Source organism: Rutidosis leptorrhynchoides, chromosome 4, assembly GCF_046630445.1.
Source record: "Rutidosis leptorrhynchoides isolate AG116_Rl617_1_P2 chromosome 4, CSIRO_AGI_Rlap_v1, whole genome shotgun sequence".
Classification (NCBI taxonomy): Eukaryota; Viridiplantae; Streptophyta; class Magnoliopsida; order Asterales; family Asteraceae; genus Rutidosis; species Rutidosis leptorrhynchoides.
Window position 1 is genome coordinate 57,822,106 of NC_092336.1, and position 22,199 is coordinate 57,844,304.

A 22,199-nucleotide genomic window follows, 5' to 3' on the forward strand; every position below is an offset into this window, starting at 1 on the left:
AAACCTTTAGAGTTTGAGGAAGGTGATATGGTTATGCTTAAGGTATCACCTTGGAAAGGTGTTATTCGTTTTGGAAAGCGGGGGAAATTGAGCCCAAGATACATTGGGCCATTCAAGATTGAAAAACGCATTGGGCCGGTGGCCTATCGACTTGAGCTACCTCCACAATTAGAAAAGATTCACAACACCTTCCATGTTTCAAACCTGAAGAAATGCCTAGCTACCGATGATCTAATTATTCCTTTAGATGAGATTAAAATTGACGAGAAACTAAATTTCGTCTAAGAACCCGTCGAAATTATGGATCGTGAGGTCAAACGACTCAAACAAAGTAAGATACCAATCGTTAAGGTTCGATGGAATGCTCGTAGAGGACCTGAATTCACTTGGGAACGAGATGTGACGACCCCGTCAAAACACTTAACGGCTCCGTCACTTGGTCCCACAGCTTGATCGAAACTCTATATGAATTTAATAAAACAACCTTGCATTCTTTATTTAAAAATGAATTCCTATAAAGGAATCTACTAAAATGTATAAGTTTAGAAAAACTATACAATAATACTTTAACCAAAAGTTGACCAAAATAAGGTCAACAAACAACCACTATTTAATGTAACAAAATAGAATGCAAGTTAATGTTTAACAAAAGCTGCCATCATAAATATGCAGACTCTCTAAGCACAGCGGAAGCAATCAATCATGAACCTGAGAATAAAACATGCGAGTAACTGTCAACAAAAATGTTGAGTGAATTATAGGTTTAATATTGCAAACAATATTTAATTTAAACAATAAAAATTTATGTTTGAAAACATAAAACTCCTTTTTAAACCACCAAATTATATGCTAGAAAACATATAATAAAACATTATTCCATTTTCCGTGAGCCACCTGGTAACCACTTAACCCTTTATTTACCCTTGCCAAACACAATAAATAATATACACTGAACAAGTGTATCTTCAACTAAATACAAAGTACTAAACATTCCGATAACAAATTGCTAGCGTGACTAGCTCGAAATGGGGTTGTCAAACCCGATAGATCTATCCATAGGATTCGCGTTCACCAGTAGAAACCAGTGATTACAGTTACCAGACTAGGGAATATTTTTGTTCAACTCACAATGAATAATTTAAACCAACTTCCACTTGTCCAAAATATAAAATAAATTGCATGTATTCTCATCCCAAAGATTAAAAATAGAAAAATGGGACTATAACTCACCTTAATAGCAACCGAAGTAACCACACAATTATGCGAACAGCAAATGAAGTAAAGTGATCATGAATGATCACAACGCCGACCTATAAATAAAGCAGGTCGATATAAATAACTAACTTAGGTCAAGTCTTAGTATGATAGCTATTGTACATGTTGCAAGTAGACATAGAACAACACTCAACATGCATCGGTTTGATCGGAACAGCGTACGGACACACACTTTCTATTTTTAGAAAGTTTCTACTTTTAGCAGGTTTCCATTTTTGGAAAGTTTTCTATTTTTGGAAAGTTTCTATTTTTGGAAAGTTTCTATTTTTGGAAAGTTTCTATTTTTGGAAAGTTTCCAAATTTAGAAAGTTCTATTTTTAGAAAGTTTTGAAGTTAGGAAAGTTTCCTTATTTTGAAAGTCAACAGAAGTCAACTGAAAGTCAAAGTCAACCGAAAGTCAACTCAAAAGTCAACCTTGGTCAAACATAGTCAACATTAATTTTAAAAGTGTAAAGTATAATAATAACATAAGTTATAATGTTAGTTAAAGTTAAATATGTATAATTATGTCATAACATAAGTTTAATTAAATAAAAATGAATTATTAAAGTTAAGATAAGTTTAAATGATATAATTAATATAACATAAGTATTTAATTAATTAATTAAATATTAGTCATAATATAAGTATTATTAATTAAAAATAAATTTTAAATCATATCATAAGTATTATTAATTAATAATGAATTATTAATCATTTCATAAGTTTCTAATTAAAATTATTAAATCATAAGTATTTAATAATTAGATCATAATTAAATAATAATTAAGTCTTATAATAATTAAATAATTATTTAATCTTTATTATAAGTCTTAAAATAATATTCTCATAAAATAAATTTAATACTTATCGTAAGTATTTTTCATTAATAATAAAAGTATTATTAATCATAAGTTTAATTAAAATATTAATTAAATCATAAGTAATAATTAAATGATATAATAAATATATATCATAAGTCTTAAATGATAATAATTACTTCTTATATCATAAGTAATTAATCAATAATGAAAATCATTATTTTTATCATAAGTTTTAATATTTAACCATAAGTTTTAATTCAAAAGTTCATCGGGTCATAACTTGAGCCCCGGGAATCAGTTTTCGGCGAGCCTTATATATATCTTCGCCTAACCAACCCACCCGACACATTAGTGTGCTCAAGAAAATCCCAAGAACAGTCACCAAGTCGTGACTTACATCTCTAAATCAGTTTGTACCTTTAATCCGCTCAAAAACGTATTTTAGTCATAACGGGTGATCCGTGGCTCGGATTTCGATGACCCGAACATGAAAGTTCATCCCATCATCAATCCTAACACACTAGTACACCCTAAAGACTCCAAAAATAGTCACAAAGTCGGACCATAACTGAACCAATTCGTTTTCACCATTTAATCTTTACAAAACACCATTTTAATCATATCTTAAGCTCCGGGAATCGAAACGACATGAATCCGGAGTCTAAAATTAATGTCTTGATGAGAGGAACTCATCTAAACACTTTAATTTCACTTTTATATCAGTTATATTTACATAAAACAACGAACAAGCTGCTGTCCCAATATTATCAAACCGAAAACATGAATTAATGAGCAATTCTACGCATATAATCAACAATACAATAACATGTAAGCATCATACTATTAATATAACATATAAAAACAGTAAAATATAATAAAAATCAAAAAGTTAGGGTTAGGGTTTATACCCTAATCAACAATTAAAGAGTATAGGCGCGTAGAGAACGAATAGTAGAATCCGATTGTGTTGAAAGCCCTAAATTCCAAGCAAGAAATCAATTGATGGTGATGATGTTTTGGGTGGTGGTAGGCGACGGCCTAGAGAGTAAGTAGAGGAGAAAACACAAAAAAAATTAGAAGGTGAAATGAGGGAAATGAAGAGTGAAATTAGGTTTTGTTCCATAAAACTCCAAGTTTAGAAAAATGGCACAATACCCCCCTCCATGAGGGTTTAGGCCGGCTCTAGCAAGAGGGTGGGCCCCTTTTATGGCCAAAAATTGATAAATGACTAATTACTTGTGGCCCGAACGCCCGATCGACGCCCGAAACGCGAAAACGCTACTACGCGATTGATTTTTCGGAGAGATAACAACTACGCGACGGATAAAATATATAAACACTATATATGGTCATATGACATTAAAATATCATATTTAAAATATTTAGGACTTAAAAATCCCAAAAGCTCGACCGTTGGTTGGAAAACTGAAAAGATTCGCCGGATAGAAACCCGCGACACGTAGAAACGTACAACTTGAAATATGAATACAAATATTCATATAACACATAATAATTAATATATTATTACAAGATTAATAATATAGGTCATAGAAATGACGTGGCACGAATAACAGTTAACGGTCGTTAAATACTTAACGGTAAAAGATAACGGAAAAAGTAGGGTCGTTACAGTACCTTCCCGTTACGGAAATTTCGTCCCGAAATTTAAGCAGGTGCAGGGTTGACTCGGCATCTGGGAACAAATGCGGGTACTTCTGCCTCATATGACCTCCACGCTCCCAAGTGAACTTGGGACCGCGTCTGGCGTTCCATCTAACTCGAACAATAGGAATTCTACTCTGCTTAAGAGTCTTAGCCTCTCGATCCATAATCTCAACCGGTTCCTCAAAAATGGAGTTGTTTAACAACATGAAGTTCATCAAAAAGAATGGTTTCATTGGCCTCGGCCAAACACTTCTTCAAGTTCGATACATGAAAACGTTATGAAAAGCGCTAAGCTCTTGTGGCTCCTTCAAACGATAAGCCACCGTCCAACTCTCTCAATAATCTCAAATGGTCCAACAAAATGAGAATTCAACTTTCCCCTTTTACCAAAATGTACTACACCTTTCCAAGGTGACTCCTTCAACATAACACGGTCGCCGACCTGAAATTCAATATCGTTCCTTCTCTTATTGGCATAACTCTTTTGCCTACTTCTGGCGGTTCTCAATCTTTCCTTAATCTGTACGATCTTCTCGGTAGTCTCATGAATAATTTCTGGACCTGTGAGATGAGCATCCCCAACCTCATTCCAACAGATAGGAGACCTACACTTTCTACCATACAGAGCTTCAAACGGTGCGGCTTTAATACTTCCATGATAACTATTATTATAAGAAAATTCAGCCAGTGGCAAGTACTTATCCCAACCATTACCAAAATCAATGATGCATGCTCGTAACATGTCTTCCAACGTTTGAATGGTCCTTTCACTATGACCTTTCATCTGAGGATGATAAGCGGTGCTCACATCCAACTTAGTTCCCAAAGCTTCCTGTAAGGATTGCCAAAACCTCGATGTAAATCGACTGTCTCGGTCCGAAATAATAGATACGGGAACACCATGTCTAGAAACAATCTCCTTCAAATACAAACGGGTAAGCTTCTCTATCGAATCTGTTTCCTTAATTGGCAAGAAATGAGTTGACTTAGCGAGTCAGTCAACAATCACCTAAATGGTATCATAACCACCCACAACTCTTGGTAACTTCGTAATGAAGTCCATCGTAATACCTTCCCACTTCCACTCGGGAATTTCAGGTTGCACCAAAAGTCCAAACGGTTTCTGATGTTCAGCTATAATCTTAGCACTGGTCAAACACTTAGCCACATACGTAGCCACATCAGCCTTCAAATGAGGCCACCAATACAGCTCCTTAAGATCATGATGCATCTTTCCTGAACCAGGATGAATAGAGTACCTAGACTTATGAGCCTTATCTAAAACAAGTTGTCGTAGGTCACCAAACTCCGGAACCCAAAGATGTCCCGCAAAATACCGAGTACCATCAGTTCGTACATCTAACTGTTTACTCAAGCCTCGGACCTTTCCGTTACAAAATTCCCATCCTTCAAGGCTTCTTGTTGAGATGCAAGAATCTGCCTTGCGAGGTTTGTTCGAATGGTCATGCTCAAGGCTCTAAACCTGCGAGGTTCAGCCCTCTCTTTGTGACTTAACGCATCGGCCACAACATTGGCCTTTCCTGGATGATATAAAAGTTCACAATCATAATCATTCAACGTCTCAATCCATCTGCGTTGTCTCATGTTCAACTGTCTCTGATCGAGGATATGTTGAAGACTTTTGTGATATGTGTACACAGTACTCTTAACCCCATACAAATAACGTCTCCAAATCTTAAGCGCAAAAACAACAGCTCCCAACTCTAAATCATGAGTTGAATAATTTTGCTCGTGAATCTTCAACTGACGTGATGCGTACGCAATAACTTTCTTTCGTTGCATCAAAACGCAACCAAAGCCTTGACGCGAAGCATCACAATAAACAACAAAATCATCATTACTCTCAGGTAGTGACAATATCGGAGTGGTGGTCATCTTCTTCTTCAAAATCTGAAAGCAGTCTCTTGTTCATTCTTCCACTCATACTTCTTCCCCTTGTGCGCTAAAGCAGTCAGAGGCTTCGCTACTCGTGAAAAATCTTGAATGAACCTTCTATAATAGCCTGCTAATCCTAGAAACTGGCGAATCTGAGTAGGAGTTTTCGGAATTTCCCACTTTTCAATCGCCTCAATCTTAGCAGGATCAACCTGTATTCCCTGTTTACTAACAATATGTCCGAGGAAATTGAACTTCTCTTAATCAGAAAGCACACTTAGAGAACTTAGCGTACAATTCTTCTTTTCTCAACAGATCAAGCACTAACCTCAAATGTTCTTCGTGCTCTTCATCGCTCTTAGAATAAATAAGAATGTCGTCGATAAAAACAATAACGGATCTGTCCAGATAGGGTCTACACACACGGTTCATGAGGTCCATGAACACAGCAGGTGCATTTGTCAATCTGAACGGCATAACAAAGAATTCGAAGTGACCATAATAGGTACGAAAAAAATGGTTTTCGGAATATCAGTTTCTTTAACGCGCAATTGGTGATAACCGGAACGAAGATCAATCTTAGAGTAAACGGACGAACCTTGAAGTTGATCGAACAGATCATCAATTCTCGGAAGAGGGTAACGGTTTTTTTTTTTTAACAGTAAGCTCGTTCAATTCACGATAATCAATACACAAACGAAACGAACCATCTTTCTTCTCAACGAACAAAACGGGAGCTCCCCAAGGGGACGAACTGGGACAGATGAAATACAGTTGCAATAATGAAGGAAGAAATAAATATGGAGTAGTCACATCGGTGGCATAGATATTTAAGGCAATTCTCTCAAAGGAGTTAACGAGGATCATGGACTCCAAAGTAAATTTTCATTATATTTCCGAAAGGAAGAGGTACGATAGGTGTGATATTTCAACGAGAGTGAGCTTCCTGGTACAATGAGTGAGAAAATCTAGGATTCCTCCTTCTTCTTCAATTTATGTATAGATGAAAAGAACGCGAATCATGGGTTATAAAGAATGGTCGACTCCAAGTGAGATGAATCTCCAAAAATAATTTCGTGTACCTCAAAGTATTGAATCCTAGGATTGACGTTTACGAGGGTGTTGCGGTTGACAGCGAAAATTGAGAGTAGAAACTACTCAAACGGTCTAGAGTAATATATATCCATGATACCCATTATAACAACAGTTGGGGTAGAAACCCACCTAACACCTTTTCTACAATAGGGTGACCATCGAGTGCACCCCAGAAACTTGATTTATCGGTCTGCGCTTCGGCCATGTCTAACCATAAGAGGGAAAATTCTATGGGCGCAAAGACTTTCCAACAAATTCTATAAAACCGGCATCCAAACTGGTGTAAGAATTCCTATCAACGAACTTAATGGTAAATTTCATCCTTAACGGAGGATGAGAAGAACTGTGATCCAAACACTCTGTCGAGTAATGCGAAAATTCTAATGTAATCAATCAAAGAAGTTTTGAAAAAAAAAAACTTTAAACGTCTGATGTAACCCCATAAATGGAACGAAGCTCTTAGTAAATTTAGAAGTATGTACAACGTGTACCATTTTACGTAAATCAATTTGAGTTAACTAGACAACTCAACAAGAGTGGTTTTTAAAATAATTTTGAAGGTATAATTTAGTGTATACTAGCCAAAATAGGTAAGGGTAAATTAGTCCATTTGAATTCATACGTACATATATGATTTTATAAATAGTATACATGACAAAATATTTCATTACTTCTATTCGCCCATAAATCTCGTGAGAACCGCCCAATTACACAAATGTGTAAAATTTTTAATGAAAAGCAGGGTATCCACATTACAGAGGTTATGAGTTGAAGTAAGATCGTTAAAGCTCGGGTGATGGACTTGAATCGTCTTGCGACATCTAATCAATAAATGCTACGAGGTCATGAAAACCAATGAGTTAAATATTGTCTTGACTTTTATCAGAACACAAGTCCTTGGGTCAAAACTATTCACGTGCGAAACTGTCACTAACAAGCGAGTTATAAATGATAAAACATGGGGTAGGTAGTTCGGTTAAGACGAGTCTCTCGCATATCAACAAATAAGATAATGAGTATCTTCCTTACTCATGTAATAACGTTAGAATTTCCGAATGAGCGGTGTACAAATTTTCTTTGACTCGCTTTCTATTCCTCATGTCACAATATTGGGACTTCTTATGAATTAACGTAATATAATCACGTTGGCCTGACGCCATTATATTTCACTAACTCATAGTTCCATTCCAATATCACTACATAAGGTCAGGACACGTGGTCAACCTCGAATTTCAACACAATTTCCCTAAAACAATTTCTTAACAATGTGCTAAGGATAGCACAAGAGACAAAGACATCGTAAGTAATGAATAGGAGTAACGATGTCATAAAAATGTCTTCGAAGTACCAAGAATCTCTAAAAGTCAAGAATGACGTTTTCCGTTTCAAAAACCAAAGTACATAGGCACAACGGCACAAAGGCACGTAATATAACAAAAATGTTATATACCCAAACACAATAGCTGACATTGAAATGCCGAGCCTTTAGAAGTCAAGAATGACATCTCGCGCAATATAACTCAAAAGTCATATACATAACCATAATAGATGACATAGAAATGCCTAGAATTCTAGAACACGTAATGTAACTCAAACGTTATATCAATAAGCACAAATTATGACATAGAAATGTCGAGAATTTCAGAAGTCAAGAATGACACCCCCTCGGTTTCACTAACCGAGGTGTTCCTTTAAAAGATGAACTCGCATGAGTCGGAGAATACATTTAAATCGGAATGGGAGTTCCTACCGGATTCAGAACATAATAAAAATGTATGTATAATAACAATATACATACCAACACGATACAAATAATCCCATATAATAATATATAATAGGCCGGGCTGTAGACTAGACTCACTAATGCACCCTATTGACTCGGGTAACGACATCAATGCAGCCTAAATCCCTACAACCAACGCTCTGATACCAACTGTGACGACCCCGTCAAAACACTTAACGGCTCCGTCACTTGGTCCCACAGCTTGATCGAAACTCTATATGAATTTAATAAAATAACCTTGCATTCTTTATTTAAAAATGAATTCCTATAAAGGAATCTACTAAAATGTATAAGTTTAGAAAAACTATACAATAATACTTTAACCAAAAGTTGACCAGAATAAGGTCAACAAACAACCACTATTTAATGTAACAAAATAGAATGCAAGTTAATGTTTAACAAAAGCTGCCATCATAAATATGCAGACTCTCTAAGCACAGTGGAAGCAATCAATCATGAACCTGAGAATAAAACATGCGAGTAACTGTCAACAAAAATGTTGAGTGAATTATAGGTTTAATATTGCAAACAATATTTAATTTAAACAATAAAAATTTATGTTTGAAAACATAAAACTCCTTTTTAAACCACCAAATTATATGCTAGAAAACATATAATAAAACATTATTCCATTTTCCGTGAGCCACCTGGTAACCACTTAACCCTTTATTTACCCTTGCCAAACACAATAAATAATATACACCGAACAAGTGTATCTTCAACTAAATACGAAGTACTAAACATTCCGATAACAAATTGCTAGCGCGACTAGCTCGAAATGGGGTTGTCAAACCCGATAGATCTATCCATAGGATTCGCGTTCACCAGTAGAAACCAGTGATTACAGTTATCAGACTAGGGAATATTTTTGTTCAACTCACAATGAATAATTTAAACCAACTTCCACTTGTCCAAAATATAAAATAAATTGCATGTATTCTCATCCCAAAGATTAAAAATAGAAAAATGGGACTATAACTCACCTTAATAGCAACCGAAGTAACCACACAATTATGCGAACAACAAATGAAGTAAAGTGATCATGAATGATCACAACGCCGACCTATAAATAAAGCAGGTCGATATAAATAACTAACTTAGGTCAAGTCTTAGTATGATAGCTATTGTACATGTTGCAAGTAGACATAGAACAACACTCAACATGCATCGGTTTGATCGAAACAGCGTACGGACACACACTTTCTATTTTTAGAAAGTTTCTATTTTTAGCAGGTTTCCATTTTTGGAAAGTTTTCTATTTTTGGAAAGTTTCTATTTTTGGAAAGTTTCTATTTTTGAAAAGTTTCTATTTTTGGAAAGTTTCCAAATTTAGAAAGTTCTATTTTTAGAAAGTTTTGAAGTTAGGAAAGTTTCCTTATTTTGAAAGTCAACAGAAGTCAACTGAAAGTCAAAGTCAACCGAAAGTCAACTCAAAAGTCAACCTTGGTCAAACATAGTCAACATTAATTTTAAAAGTGTAAAGTATAATAATAACATAAGTTATAATGTTAGTTAAAGTTAAATATGTATAATTATGTCATAACATAAGTTTAATTAAATAAAAATGAATTATTAAAGTTAAGATAAGTTTAAATGATATAATTAATATAACATAAGTATTTAATTAATTAATTAAATATTAGTCATAATATAAGTATTATTAATTAAAAATAAATTTTAAATCATATCATAAGTATTATTAATTAATAATGAATTATTAATCATTTCATAAGTTTCTAATTAAAATTATTAAATCATAAGTATTTAATAATTAGATCATAATTAAATAATAATTAAGTCTTATAATAATTAAATAATTATTTAATCTTTATTATAAGTCTTAAAATAATATTCTCATAAAATAAATTTAATACTTATCGTAAGTATTTTTCATTAATAATAAAAGTATTATTAATCATAAGTTTAATTAAAATGTTAATTAAATCATAAGTAATAATTAAATGATATAATAAATATATATCATAAGTCTTAAATGATAATAATTACTTCTTATATCATAAGTAATTAATCAATAATGAAAATCATTATTTTTATCATAAGTTTTAATATTTAACCATAAGTTTTAATTCAAAAGTTCATCGGGTCATAACTTGAGCCCCGGGAATCAGTTTTTGGCGAGCCTTATATATATCTTCGCCTAACCAACCCACCCGACACATTAGTGTGCTCAAGAACATCCCAAGAACAGTCACCAAGTTGTGACTTACAGCTATAAATCAGTTTGTACCTTTAATCCGCTCAAAAACGTATTTTAGTCATAACGGGTGATCCGTGGCTCGGATTTCGATGACCCGAACATGAAAGTTCATCCCATCATCAATCCTAACACACTAGTACACCCTAAAGACTCCAAAAATGGTCACAAAGTCGGACCATAACTGAACCAATTCGTTTTCACCATTTAATCTTTACAAAACACCATTTTAATCATATCTTAAGCTCCGGGAATCGAAACGACATGAATCCGGAGTCTAAAATTAATGTCTTGATGAGAGGAACTCATCTAAACACTTTAATTTCACTTTTATATCAGTTATATTTACATAAAACAACGAACAAGCTGCTGTCCCAATATTATCAAACCGAAAACATGAATTAATGAGCAATTCTACGCATATAATCAACAATACAATAACATGTAAGCATCATACTATTAATATAACATATAAAAACAGTAAAATATAATAAAAATCAAAAAGTTAGGGTTAGGGTTTATACCCTAATCAACAATTAAAGAGTATAGGCGCGTAGAGAACGAATAGTAGAATCCGATTGTGTTGAAAGCCCTAAATTCCAAGCAAGAAATCAATTGATGGTGATGATGTTTTGGGTGGTGGTAGGCGACGGCCTAGAGAGAAAGTAGAGGAGAAAACACAAAAAAAATTAGAAGGTGAAATGAGGGAAATGAAGAGTGAAATTAGGTTTTGTTCCATAAAACTCCAAGTTTAGAAAAATGGCACAATACCCCCCTCCATGAGGGTTTAGGCCGGCTCTAGCAAGAGGATGGGCCCCTTTTATGGCCCAAAATTGATAAATGACTAATTACTTGTGGCCCGAACGCCCGATCGACGCCCGAAATGCGAAAACGCTACTACGCGATTGATTTTTCGGAGAGATAACAACTACGCGACGGATAAAATATATAAACACTATATATGGTCATATGACATTAAAATATCATATTTAAAATATTTAGGACTTAAAAATCCCAAAAGCTCGACCGTTGGTTGGAAAACTGAAAAGATTCGCCGGATAGAAACCCGCGACACGTAGAAACGTACAACTTGAAATATGAATACAAATATTCATATAACACATAATAATTAATATATTATTACAAGATTAATAATATAGGTAATAGAAATGACGTGGCACGAATAACAGTTAACGGTCGTTAAATACTTAACGGTAAAAGATAACGGAAAAAGTAGGGTCGTTACACGAGAACACCAAATGAAGCTGAAGTACCCACATTTGTTTTTCGATATCGCACGTTAACTAGGTACTATTCTAAATTTCGGGACGAAATTTAATTTAACAGGTGTGTAATGTAACGACCCGGATTTTTCCGCTAATATATTGAAGATTAATATTTACATAATTAATGTTTCCAACATGTTAAGCAATCAAACTCATTAAGAATTGGTTATTTGCAATGAATTTTATACAAACGTTTGGCCACCCAGTTTGTCTGACGATTCACGAACGTCATAAATTGAAATAATTATATAATGATGTATATATGGATATATATATACTTATGATTTGTTAAAATGATATTTAAGTATCTCATTATATATAATAACAATTGGTTATATACATAAAATGAGATTACTAACTTAAAGACTTCAAGACTATATACATATATATAACGATTAACGTTGTAATAACTTCTAAATTAAAATGTATGTATATGTATTGTATTAATATGTATTAATACACTTTTGAAAGACTTAATAATATATATCAATATATTTATACTCAATAAAGATAGCTATACTCATTTTCTCATTCAATTTTATCAAGAATCCTATTCGTATTCATACTGTATTTATACCCGTATCATACCCAGCTTCTATACATATTTACTATGGGTATATACATACCAAATCATTGATATTAGCAGCCCTCAATCAGTTGTGAGACATGTATAAACATGATGTAGACTTGTGGGAACCATGGCTTGGAAACTAGTATGACTAAATGCATAAAATTACAAACCATGGAGTCATGTTGTTGCCCCCATTTTGATGCCAACATGTAGGATAAATAACCATCCATTTCATTCCAATTAACTACATCATTTTACTCTCTAAACACATATTCAAACACTCTCTCAAACCTCCATTCAATTCAGCAAGTATTGGTCTCATAATCCAAGTTATAATCATCATAACAAAGCTTGATCAAGAACATTTCAAGAATTCCAAGCCATCAAGGGTATCTTTGAACTCAAGATATTCTCCTTATTTCTCCAGCAACTTTACTCATTTGATTTGAGGTAGTAACCTTATTCATAATCTTATTCGATTCGTATTCATATAGCTATCTTATTTTGAGTTATAACTAATAACAACAAGAACATAGTTTAGATTATTTCTAAACTTGTTTGCAAATAAACTTAATCCTTCTAACTTGACTTTTAAAACACTTCAACACATGTATTATGATAGTATGTCAAGCTAACATAAGGATATAAAACACCTTAAAATCAAATATACGCCGTCTTAGTCGAACGGGGGCTGTTTTGGGTTTGATTTTAAAAACCTATCTTAAACTTTGAATTAAAAGATTTCCTTTGGTGAAAAATCTTATTTTATATGGATATGAAATATATCCAAAATCCATGGTTAAACTCTAATTGTAAGAATGTTTTTCAAAAGAGTCATCAAGATGTCGTTCTTACGACTGATATGACTATCTTCTTTTATTTGACACCTAAGCTGTATTTTCGACTATAAACATATACTTTTTCTGTTTAGATTAATAAATAATGGTTCGATACAAAACCATGGCAAGTCGAATCACTCAAAACGGATTTGTAACGAAGAAATTATGGGTAAAACAAAATTGGATATTTTTGTTTGTTTTTAGCTACGGTTTTGATTAATAAAAATGGATGCTAACCTTATCCTAGCTAAGTTACCTTGTATCCTACATGTATTTATACATGTCTTGTTCCCGAACTTATGGAAATACAATTTATAATAGTCGTGATTAAGTTCTACGACAATATATTATAGTCTTAATAAAGATCGTAAGGCACTATATGTATATATATATATATATATATATATATATATATATATATATATATATATATATATATATATATATATATATATATATATATATATATATATATATATATATATATATATATATATATATATATGACTTGATCACCGTGGATTCGTATACAAAGTTTTGACATATCATTTTGACTTCTTCTATATATATTATTGGAACGAACTATTAGACACCATTGGCAGTAATCTCGAGTTAGCTGTGGGTCGAATTGGATTCCAAAATATTATATACTTTGAGTTGTGATAGAGCCTGAGACATGTATACAATGGGTCGCGGATTGCTTCAGACAATATACATATTATGTGTCTTATTATATTAAGACAATATATTATAGTGTTGGTGAATTCTAACACAATATACGCATTTATATTTATATATATATTTATACTGTTGGACTATTGGACTACGAACATTAGACTACTAACAATGGACAATTAAAATTATCACAAGTATCATAAGTATGGAATATTAATTATATATATATATATATCTTGACACAAGAATATTATTATTAGATTCGTGAATTTGTCAAAAGGCCAAGTCTTATCACCATCTATTCGGAAATCATCACAAGTGAGTTATAGTCCCATTTTTACTATCTAAATTATTTTGGGATGAGAATACATGCAAAATTTATAAATGTTTTACAAAATAAGCACAAGTTTATGGAACTACATTCTACGATTGTTTTGTTATACCGGATATCTGTACTTATTATTATTATGCTTGGTAACCTAAGAATTAGTGAAAAACACTAATTGACGCGAATCCTAAAGGTAGATCTACGGGCACCAACCACCCCCATTTTCGAATAGTGGAAATGCTTTAGTACTTCGAAGGGTTCTTGTCATACGTTTGAATAGTAGAATGTATGATGCGAGATATCTTAAGTGCTCTATGTTAAGGTCGGTTACCAGGCGACTCATCGTATGAATGATTTTTGCAGTTGTAATGATCCTGCGCATTTAATTAAATGAAATCTTGTGGCTTATTAAATGTTATGATTATTATATAGAAATTAAACCTATGACTCACCAACATTTTGTTGACGTTTTAAGCATGTTTATTCTCAGGTGAATATTAAAAACGCTTCCGCTGTCGTATGTCAACTCAAGGTCAAGATTTGAAGTCGGCATAATTGTTTAAACTTGCATTCGGAGTATTTGTTGTAATATATTTGATCATATTGTAATGGGTTGTGTAAAAACTTATTTATTTGAGGAGATTGTCTTTGATAGACAATCTAAATTATGTCATTAAGACTTTTATTCAATAATAAAGGTTATGGTTGTTTTTTTTTTAAAAAACGAATGCAAGATTTGAAAAACGTCTCATATAGAGGTCAAAACCTCGTAAAGAAATCAATTAATATGAAACGTTTATAATTAATATGAACGGGGCATTTCACCATCGTTGTTTTATTTTACTTATTTGTAAACAGATTCGATTCTATTCGTAAACAGGTTCGATTTCTAAAGTCCATTTGTTTTAATTTGCTTATTTGTTTTCGATTCGTGTATTTTTATTTGTTTTAAAGTCCAGATCTGGTGTACGTACTTTGTATTAGCTAATTAAAGGATGAAAATGAAGATCGATTAGCGAAAAGATGAAGATCGATTAGCGAAAAGATGAAGATTAGCGAAGATGAAGATTATTAGCGTACGATGAAGATGAAGATGAAGATTAGCTGTATAATATTTTTTTTATAAAAAATTTAGTATCCTGTAACGTCCTCCCAATAGGGTCTGGAAGAAACGTTACTAATATCAAATAAACCAACATATTATAATATGAGAACAATACTAAATGAGAAAATTTAACTTTACTGAGTACGCAGCGGAAAATGAAATGTCGTTACAATAATGGAAATAACGATAAAGTAATTGTTCATATGCAGAAGTAATAAATGCGATATCTCTTGATCCTAAGTCCAAGTAGCATCACATAAGTAGTAGATAAGAAAGCTTGAATCAAACAGCACCTGAGACAAAATATGCTAAAGTGTCAACCAAAAAGGTTGAGTGAAGTTCATAGGTTTAACAAAAGTAGTTATCGTTGTTTTTAGACCACAAGATTTAGTTGTAAAGTTGATCTCCCGCAGGATCAAAAAGTAGATCTCGCAGACCCAAAAGTAGTACTGATTCGTGATATTTTAGACTAAACGTTTGTTTTGTTGCCCCGATGATAAGTTGGCAGTACCTTATCACCATGTTTAAATCATTATTAAGTAATACAAAGACATCACGGTCAAATGTATCGGGGACGTTACTCCCGATAGGCCTACCCCCAATAATTAAGAATGCCTTATCCTGAAAGCAATTAAAAAATATCACTGTGGGGTCTTAGTAGCATAAGCTAGTCATAGTACAGTTTAGGTTCGTACTTGTGTCTAAGTTGTTTAAAGTATAAAAGCAGCATGCGTCTCACCCCAGTAAGTATAAAAAGTGCTATAGCAATAAGAGTGAGGCTATTAAAGTCACCTTAGTAAGTAGAGAGAGAGTTATTCCTCGGAATAAAGAGTTGAACGAGTGAGCAGGAAAGTCAACCTATTGACATTTAAGAGTAGTTAAGTGTTTTGCCCATGTTTAAGTTTAAGTATGTGTTTAAGTATAGTTTGTTTTACTAAGTTTCTATTCCTAGTAAGTTACTATTTTTATAAAGTTTCCATTTTTAGAAAGTTTCTTATTTTACTAAGTTTCTATGACTAGAGAGTTTCTACTTTTATGAGTGTTTTTCATTTTAGGATACTTGCCGTATTAGATAAGCTTCCAATCACCCCTTTCCCTTCGAATGGCTAATTTAGATCTAGGGGCTTGAGCCATAGGACCCTTTAAATCGGAAATCCAAACCCTCTGCCTAGAATCTCGTAGAAACCATTCGTCAAGAAAGTTCGAAGATCTATACATCTCTAATACATATCCCAAAATGTTTTTGTGCTACAATATAAGTAGTAGGTTATAGGTGCTAGTAATAGTAATAGTGTATACATGTTAAGTACTAGTATAAGTAGTATTACGGTTTAAGGTTTTAATATGTATATGTATATATAATTCGTATATATATATAAAAATATTTTTTTTTTACATGTATATATGTATATATAAATTTAGGAGTGTTTATGTATATACTTATGAATAACAAGTTTATAATATGAATATGAATTAACAAAGATTAAAGTTTATGTAAATAGTTTAGGGTTTATGTTATACCTTTGAAGATTCAAGATAATTAACAAAGAAAAGATGAACACGATGAAGATGGAAGATCAAAGCCTTAAAAATCTTGAAGAACTCCTTGAAGATTCTTGAAGAACACGAAGAACAAGCTTGAAGATCCGAATACCACAAGAGAGGGAGAGGGAGAGATTGTTTTTGAGAGAGGATTTTGGTGTGATTTGTGAATGAGAAACTAGGAGTCTAGGAGTGTTTATATAGTGCAAGTATTAGAGTGTTAGTCAACATAAGGATGTTCTAATTAATGATTTTATTTTGTTTTATAATTTTTAGTCAACAAAAGGTGGTACTAGTTTATAATTAGTCAACATAAGGATGTACTAGTTTATACTTTATTTTTAGTCAACATAAGGATGTAATTGTTTAAGATTTTTTAGTCTCATTATTATTACTATTATTATTATTATTATGTTTATTATTATTTTTACATTTACTACATGATAAGTATTATTTTTTTTTACTAATTCATGACTTGTATTTATTTTTATTTAGTTCCCAATTGTTTTATTATTTATATAAATGTTACTTTTTATTTATTACTTATAGATTAATAGTTATAAATAATATTATTGAAATGCATAAATTTTAATTAGCAGTGAGTGTCGAATAAAAGTTTATTATTTGGTCAACGTTAAATTGATTGTGTATATAACAACCCTTAAATAATTAATACGTATAGTCAGACAGTAAACCCTAGGGTCATTTCAGTAATTTCAGAAGTCAAAAAGTGAAGGTTGTTATATATCCAAACCGGTTTTTTATAAATAACCGGTTTCGAAAGTGGAGTTTGCAAACCTGTTTTAAAACCGGTGTGGACTTTACACACCCCTATGGATACAAACCGATTATAAAACCGGTTTGGAAGCCCCAAAAAACAGGTTTGCAAAGCCCTTTTTTGTAGTAGTGCCACCAGGTACTTGCAGCAACAAATATAATTAATTTTCATTCGGTGTTGTGTAAACAAAACTCGATGAGTCAACTTTTTGTCTCGAATCCTTCTTTTTGTCTAATTCGAATTCGCATTCCAACAACGTTGATCGATATTAACGTTACCAACTTTAAATTGTCATGCTTGTTCGATTTTTTAAGACAACACGTTGATTGCGATTTGCGAGGCATGAGAGTTTGCATATTTGGATGAAAACATGGAAAGATTCGTGTTTCTTTAGCACGACAAAAAATGGTATGAAATAATCGAGAAAGCTGTGGTATGCTCGGAACGAATCGAGTTGTATTTTAAGAATATATTTTCCGAGCTTTATCACGAGAGTAGTGATGAGGACTACGTGAGTGATGACACGATTGGGTAAATTCCGTAGTTCTAATTTATAAACTCGTAGTTTTACTAATTAATGTAATCGCAGTTTTTAAATTTACGTATCATATTTTTATTTTATGTAATCGCAGTTATTCATTAATGTAATCGTTTTTTTTTTCTTCCTACAATGTAATGTTTTATTATGTTTTATAGAAAAGAAATTAAAAAACCATAAAATTGATTAAAAATTTAATTAAAAAAGTGAGGAAATATGTCATGTTTGGTAGTGTTTAGTGTTGAGTTAGTTCCGGTGAGAAAATGTTGATGTGACAGTTAGTCAGGAGGAGAATGTATGTCATGGTTGATAGTGTTTAGTGTTGAGTTAGATTTGGTGAGAAAATGATGAAATGATACTTAGTACTGATGATGAATTATGTGATCGTCGAGAGTAACCTTAATTAAGCTTTAAGTTTAAACCTTAAAAGAACGGCAAGTCTGTACTTGTATGCATGCAAAATTTTAGTAAGTACTGTACATTTTTTTAATTGTACAACCCAAACCAGTGTAGAATATAAATACGGACCCGATAGTAAAATTGCATACCCCAAATATAATGTAAAATTTCTCGTAGATGCATGTGGTAGTTGTTTTCTTAATTTTATTAAACTTATAATTTATTTATTTAATTATAATAATACGAAATAAATACGACTAACTATAACTATATACTCCGTACGAATTATACGATAATCTACATATATACAGTAGTTTAAATTCTTTAAAAATCATGTACAAATGGTGAATGGTGATGGTGGCGATCCGCGTGGTTAAACTACGGTAATAACTCAACTACTCTAAGTACTATGAAAAACATCCAACAAAAACAAACCACTACAATCTCCACCGTCAAATCACCACCCCTCTAAATCCACGGTTCACATTTCACAATCCTTATCAACTCTTCTCAACCAATCAAAATACACCATCGCTTTTGTATATAAACAAACCAAATCCCAACCTTAACTCTCACATCAATCAATCTCCTTTTCCTTCACACAAAACAACAGCAAAATAATGGCACCAAAAGCAGAGAAGAAGCCGGCAGCCGAGAAGAAACCGGCGGCAGAAAAAACTCCGGCGGAGAAGAAGCCACGCGCCGAGAAGAAGATTCCAAAAGACGCATCGTCAACCGACAAGAAGAAGAAGAGGCACAAGAAGTCTGTAGAGACTTACAAGATCTACATATTCAAGGTGTTGAAGCAAGTTCATCCAGATATTGGTATTTCTGGTAAAGCAATGGGGATTATGAACTCTTTTATTAATGATATTTTTGAGAAACTTGCTCAGGAAGCTTCTAGACTCGGTAGGTATAACAAGAAGCACACGCTTTCGTCACGTGAGATTCAGACTGCCGTGAGACTTGTACTTCCAGGTGAACTTGCGAAACATGCCGTTTCTGAAGGGACTAAAGCTGTCACTAAGTTTACAAGTGCTTGAATTGTGTTTTAATTTTAAGTATTTTAGGGTTTCAATTGTGAAATTTAAGACTTGTATTGTAAGTGAATGTAATGTAATGTGACCGAAATCAATTTATCGAATTTTAGTTTTTGGCATTTTGTTTTGTGTATTTTGATTTTTTGGTTTGCAAATCGTTATCTGTTTTGATATTGTGAGTTATTCTAAAAAAAGCATGAACCGTTTTAAAATTAAGAACTTTAATACATGAAAATTCAAAATTGATTTAATTTGACGATAACATTTGGGAACAGAGATCAAACATGGTATCTGAATGCTTAAAGTATCTTATTTTTGCTTTAGTTAATATCGTTGGTATCTTGGTTTCACTTAGGTGGGGCCAGGGCACTGGGAGAGTGGACTCAAGTTCTAGTCCCATTCTTTAAAAATACCGGTGGTAGGCTTACTAATCATAAGCCGGGTTGCTCCTGGAAAGGTTTTACCGACCTATTCAGGACTCAGATTCGACCCGCCTGCCCTTCGGAATGGTTTAAGGTTCGGATCCTTGTAATATGGTTCGGGTTTCCTGCCCGAATGCGTGTGTATGTGCAAATGATGAGTGTCGTTGAAATAAATGATATGCTGATCCAAGCTTACCGTTAAAAAAAAAAATATCGTTGACATTGGGTTGTTAGAGTACAATTTGTGGTTGACATTTTAACGGTTCAGTTATCAAATAGATTGATATTTAGCTAGGGTATTTTGTGCATTATTTACTGATGTACTTGAAACTATTGAGCATACACTGAATCAATGTGAATCATCAAAAGATATTAGGCTCCGTGCGATAAAATGGTGGGGAATATTTCTGTTCCATTGAAGATGCATTCTCAATTGATCATCCCTCATCAAAAATACATCAGGGAAATCGATTTGGGAAGCCTAAAGATGGGCAACAGGATTATATATAATATGGGCAAACAGGAATAAAGTAGTGTTTTAACTTTCTAACGTGAAAAATGTGATCCTGCTTCAACTTTGCGAAATCCAAATCAAAAGTATCGTTAGGACTAGGTTTTGGCTTGCCTCTTTCTTCTTATTAGGAAGATAGGTTTGGAACCCTATACAAGGGGTTGCTTGCTGCTCACCCCTATGGCGCACACTCGTTTCCACTAAACGACGAAGCTGGGAGCGGAAGGAGGGACTTGAACCCTCAACCTCAGCCTTGGCAAGGCTATGCTCTACCAATTAAGCTATTTCCGCCAACTACGGTAGTGGTGAAGCACTACTGAGCAATTCACGTATCACTTGATACAGACGACTTCTGTTTTTCCGCCGGACCACAGTCTTGACCTCCGATCCAAATCAAAAGTATCGAATGAATATCAAATCGCGTCTAGAATAACTCGCTAGAATGACATTGAATACATCAATGGTTGATTAATCCAAACTACTACATTCAAGATTCGTTTCATAGAAGAGTCGGTTAAATAGTTTGTCAAATTGATTCATTCGATTCTGTTAATTCATCTAAATTGCGATGTCAGCATCTTTGTTGCTGTATATGTTCTACATATCACCAATAATATTATTTCTTGCTTTAAAACGAAAATAGACATGACATTTTTAACGCATATAGATTGATTAATGTTATCATATAGATATAAAATAGTTTAATTTTGTTAATTTGTTAATTAGTTCATCGGTCTAAATTTAATTGTTCGCATTTCCAAATATCTCATCATACACTGTATTTTTCTTTACTATAGTAGTGTTTCATTTTCATGTTCGTGTTTGTTACTTATTTTTTGTCTTATAGCCTATAGGCAATGCAAACTTCACTTTGTTATTCTTAATTAATAATGAAAATGGAGTAATCGAGTATTAATATGGTATAAAGAGAAAACTATTTATATAAATTTTTTTAACCCCATTTGTGCATAATCACATATCTACAGTAAAATATTAGAGTTAGGTGTTAATCTCATGAAAAAATCTCGTTACGGAATACTAGATGTAATTTTAACAATGAATTCAAATCTCAGATAAATTCACTAAACCTTACCTAGAATTAGGGATGACAATGGATCGGATTTGAATCGGGTGAGGCCTTATCTATATCCATATCCATTTATTTTTTTTAAATCCATATCCATATCCATATCCATATCCATTTATAAAAATTTCATCCATCGATATCCATATCCACCGGGTGAAGCGGGTTAATGGATAATCACCCATATCCATTTAAATTTATTTTATTTTTAGCAATCATAAGCGGTTATTCACTGTATACAATCAAAAGTAATATTTTCTAATAGTTTATGTAACCGAAAGTCACATTTTTACTAATCTATATAACAAATAGTCAACAAATAGCCTATTAAACGTGTAAAGATATCGAT

The 22,199-nt window shown here is 32.8% G+C and overlaps 1 protein-coding gene and 1 non-coding gene across 2 annotated transcripts; one reads left to right on the plus strand and one right to left on the minus strand.

Moving 5' to 3' along the window:
* Positions 1 to 19,378: 19,378 nt before the first annotated feature.
* On the plus strand, positions 19,379 to 19,952 carry LOC139839600 (histone H2B-like). The gene has a single exon (XM_071829713.1). The coding sequence runs from the start codon at positions 19,414 to 19,416 to the stop codon at positions 19,834 to 19,836; it is 423 nt and encodes a 140-aa protein (XP_071685814.1). The 5' UTR covers positions 19,379 to 19,413; the 3' UTR covers positions 19,837 to 19,952.
* Positions 19,953 to 20,984: 1,032 nt separating this feature from the next.
* Positions 20,985 to 21,057, minus strand: TRNAG-GCC (transfer RNA glycine (anticodon GCC)). Its single transcript has one exon. It is a non-coding gene; the product is annotated as a tRNA-Gly (tRNA).
* Positions 21,058 to 22,199: the final 1,142 nt, after the last annotated feature.

What these genes read in the sequence shown, in the direction of transcription:
- LOC139839600 (XM_071829713.1), top strand. Translation starts at nt 19,414, where the DNA reads ATGGCACCAAAAGCAGAGAAGAAGCCGGCAGCCGAGAAGAAACCGGCG.